Source organism: Osmerus eperlanus, chromosome 9 (assembly GCF_963692335.1).
Source record: "Osmerus eperlanus chromosome 9, fOsmEpe2.1, whole genome shotgun sequence".
NCBI lineage: Eukaryota > Metazoa > Chordata > Actinopteri > Osmeriformes > Osmeridae > Osmerus > Osmerus eperlanus.
Genome location: NC_085026.1, coordinates 13,642,620 through 13,646,643, shown reverse-complemented (window position 1 = coordinate 13,646,643; position 4,024 = coordinate 13,642,620). Strand labels below are relative to the sequence as shown.

The following is a 4,024-nucleotide window of genomic DNA, read 5'->3' as shown; positions in this document are numbered from 1 at the left end:
TTGCCAGGCTATTAACTGAAGACTACATTTTGACGTCATCATCTAGCGTCTGAAAACACCAAGGACCTTTGGGAGATGCATGTGAGTGTCCTGACTCCCACTTTCAGTGTACATACTTTATCGCTTACCATACAAAATGAAGTTTTAAGGAACGTCTTAGGGAAACAGTTAGATTCAGTCTTTGGTTTTTTCCTTCGTTATATAAAAACAAATGTGTATGGTTTTCAATACAATCAGCTAGATTGTATCCAGCCAAAGTTGTCCCTTGGACGCCGTCGATGCACCCTGCCTAAATGCAATGCTACAATCAATGTGAATGTGAATTGGAAAGTGACACAGTATAATGATGTTGGAGTCCGTCACAAAATAAACGCGTTCCTTCTATATTCACGATCGTACAGACAGCAGACACCAATGACAAAACAACAGATGGAGACTATAGAAGCCACCGATGCGGCAGGGAAAAACATCTCCGAAATCACTTCAACGACCAACGAGTACGAAGTGACTGGAACTGTTAAGCGCAAAAGCGAAGAGGGGGTAGAAACGGAAAAAGACTGTCGTGGTAAGAGACGGAGAGGAGGTGGTGGTAAGAACATGAAACCAGGGGAGAGGTACATCCCTCCTCCTCAGAAGCGAAACCCCACGGTAGGCTTCAGCCAAGAACACTTCGATGAAACCTCGTACTATTTCGAAGGTGGTCTGCGAAAAGTGCGACCTTACTACTTTGACTTTAAAACTTACTGCAAGGGCCGCTGGATCGGGAAGAGTCTCTTGGAAGTCTTCAACAAGGAGTTCAGAGCAGAATCCCTGGATTACTATAAAGCAGCAGCCAAAGAGGGCCGCATCCGTCTCAACGAGGAACCAGTAAATGACTTGTCGATAACACTCAGGGTATGTTGCCTCGGAACTGAGCTTCCAAGAATATCATTTAATGTAATACATCAATCATAAATTAACGTAAATCGTGTAGTGTCTCATAATATGTTCCAACCCTTCCCCAGAACAATGACCACATGAAGAACACAGTTCATCGGCATGAGCCTCCGGTTGTGGGCCGTCCCTTGAAGATCCTGGAGGACAACGGGGAGGTTCTGGTGGTGGACAAGCCTGCTTCCATGCCGGTGCATCCCTGCGGACGGTTCCGCCACAACACGGTGATCTTCATTCTGGGGAAGGAGAGGGGGATCTCAGGCCTCCACACCGTCCATCGGCTGGACCGGTTAACCTCCGGGGTGCTGCTGTTTGCTCGAACCCTAGAGGTGTCCAAGAGACTGGACAAGCTGGTCAGAGACAGACAGGTGAGACTCCCTTCCTTTGAATGTCTCTTTTCAAACTCCATCCTGTGACAGAGCTATATATTTGAATACACCTTTTCAAATACCTTTTCAAATACCTTTCCTTTGCAGCGCTTGAAGTTTGGTGTCCTTTTCAAACAAAATGGCTCACTTGTTCTGTGGAATGTCTCGCATGGCTCACATATTGAGAATTGTAAATGGCAAGTGTTGTGTGTGCTCTCCCCCACAGCTGGAGAAGGAGTATGTGTGCCGTGTGGAGGGGGAGTTTCCCGAGGCTGAAGTGGTGTGTGAGGAGCCTATCCTGGTTGTGTCCTTCAAGGTGGGGCTGTGCCGGGTGGACCCCCTCGGCAAGGATTGCCGCACTGTCTTTCAGAGGCTCAGCTACAACGGAAGCACCAGCGTGGTTCGCTGCATGCCTCTCACTGGGCGCACACACCAGATCCGTGTCCACCTCCAGTTCCTAGGGTTTCCTATCCTCAACGACCCCATCTATGGCTCCTCGGCATGGGGCCCCCAAAGGGCCAAGGGGGGACTGGTTGGGCTGAGTGACGATGAGTTGCTGAAGGCTCTTCTGGAGGAACATCGCTCCAAGGAGAGCCTCCACCTTCTAGACCTACCCGAGGATGCCAGCAGCCTCTTGCAGGAGGGCATTATGGGAGTTGGAGTTAATGGAAAGGACCTACAGAATGCCTGTGATACTAGCTTGGCCAGGCCTGATGAGTCTGGGGGATGTAGTTCCCAAACAGAGAGAGATGTCAGCAATGAATGTACAGAGCATCAGACACATCCAGTACAGCCTGTGTCTACTGACTGTACCCTGAATGACATGCGCCCTTTGCAGGGTGCAGGCAGGGATGGACCCTCGTCAGAGTGTGCACCAGCACTCCTCTCAGGCCCCAGAGACAGAGACCCTCTGTGTAGTGAGTGTAAGATCACTAGGCCGGACCCAACCGAGAAGGAGCTGATCATGTATCTGCATGCTTTACGCTACAAAGGACCGGACTTTGAATACCAGACCTGCCTACCTGACTGGGCTAAAGAAGATTGGGTTGATGACTAGAGCTCAACTTAATGTCATGTTGTAAATACATATGTAATATTTTATCAGAGTCTGGCCCAAATTAACACTGAGTGATGTTTGGTACATTGAAATTGCACATATTTTGGCCCTCGAAGACTAAGAATTAGAACTACAGTTGTGAGGGTTTTGTTTGACTTTTCCTCATAAGATGTACTATAATCAACAATTACATTTGACATTTTTTGGGGGGTTTCTATCACACATTATTTCTGATGTAATTTTAAATCAAAGGGAATTTTGTTCAAACAAAACAACCAAAATAAAGCTGTAACCAGGAAAAATACACTTTATTTTTTTACTTTCCACCTTGTGGAAAATGTACAGCATTGTGATTCCTTAAGTCTAATAGTGGTTGCAACCTCATGTCATCAATATGAAGCTGTGTTATTCATTCCTTGAAGCAGAATGTTTTGCTTAGTGGTTAAAAACAAAAGATCATACAAGAGTACTACATGAGAAAGAAACACCTTAAATAAGTGAGACAACTTGCTTCAAATGTCGCCTGTAGACCTACTACGAAGCAAGTTCGATATGCCAGAGATATATTTTAGTAAGCTGGCTTCACTAAGCTTAACAACTGCAATCACGCTAAACAGTGTCACGACAGTGGCTATCAACTTGTTAACTCAACCCAGGTTTTACCAAACTTTTGCCGTGAGTGTGTTCATGTAAAAGGGGCTACCAGAGCAGCATATTGTACAGAATATGAGCAAACTATAATATTAAACAAATGATACATTTTAAAATATAATCCAGGCTAAAAAGAACACAGTTGTCTCTGCCAAAGGCAAGGCGGAAAGCTGGTAAAAACTTGCCGACTAAGTTAATAGGCTTACCAAAATTACAGCCCCATCATTAAGGCACATTATTACAATAGTGTATTCCATTAATCTGTTAAAAGGTCTTTTAAAGAAAATAAAGAATATATACAAAACATAATTCAGACCGGTAAATAGGCTTACTTATAAGCAAATCATTATACGGTCAACAAGTAAGTAATACGGCTTCAGTGCTTTAACCGTTCTCTGTTTTAGGATAATATTGGTAGTCTATATACACTTCAAAGATACTCATCATGGAAAGCCAAGTGTTTTGTCTGACTCACTATTCGTGCACCGAGGTCAGGGGATATTCTAGAAACAATGAAGCAATTGGTTGTTCAGTAGGTGGTGCTTTCATACGTGTTGTTCTGTTATCTCAAACAACCCGCTCCGGGCAGGTTAAGTGTGCAGCATAAGTTACCGTTGCGATCTACCCTGGTAAGAAGCAAACCACTGTCGTGAAACTGAAAACCCAGAGTTACACCTGAAGTTACCTCGCTAACCCCAAATCCTGCTTCGTAGTAGGCTCCTAGTTAAGACTTTACATCAACACTGAAGACCAATTACAAATGTATTGAACTTTACTGCATAAAATACATTTACCTTGCATACTTAACCATCACACAGAGACTTCAGTTGCCATAGAAAACTGCTGTCATTAAGAGTTGGCACGTGCTGCACATAGAAATACACCATTGTGTGGGTATACTTTCAAGAAAACACATGTTACATTTGAGCTGGATGTGCAGTGGAACAGAATATTCTCTTTTTAGTAACTGCATAACATTAATGCTACATATCTTAGCTCTGACACTGAGTAAAAC

The 4,024-nt window shown here is 44.2% G+C and overlaps 1 protein-coding gene across 1 annotated transcript; it reads left to right on the top strand.

Annotated features, from left to right (window-relative positions):
• Positions 1–414: 414 nt before the first annotated feature.
• On the top strand, positions 415–2,662 carry rpusd2 (RNA pseudouridine synthase domain containing 2). Its single transcript, XM_062468971.1, has 3 exons — positions 415–894; positions 1,005–1,301; positions 1,528–2,662. Exons 1-3 carry the CDS (start codon positions 415–417, stop codon positions 2,356–2,358), a joined length of 1,608 nt encoding a protein of 535 aa, XP_062324955.1. The 3' UTR covers positions 2,359–2,662.
• The last annotated feature ends 1,362 nt before the right edge of the window (positions 2,663–4,024 follow it).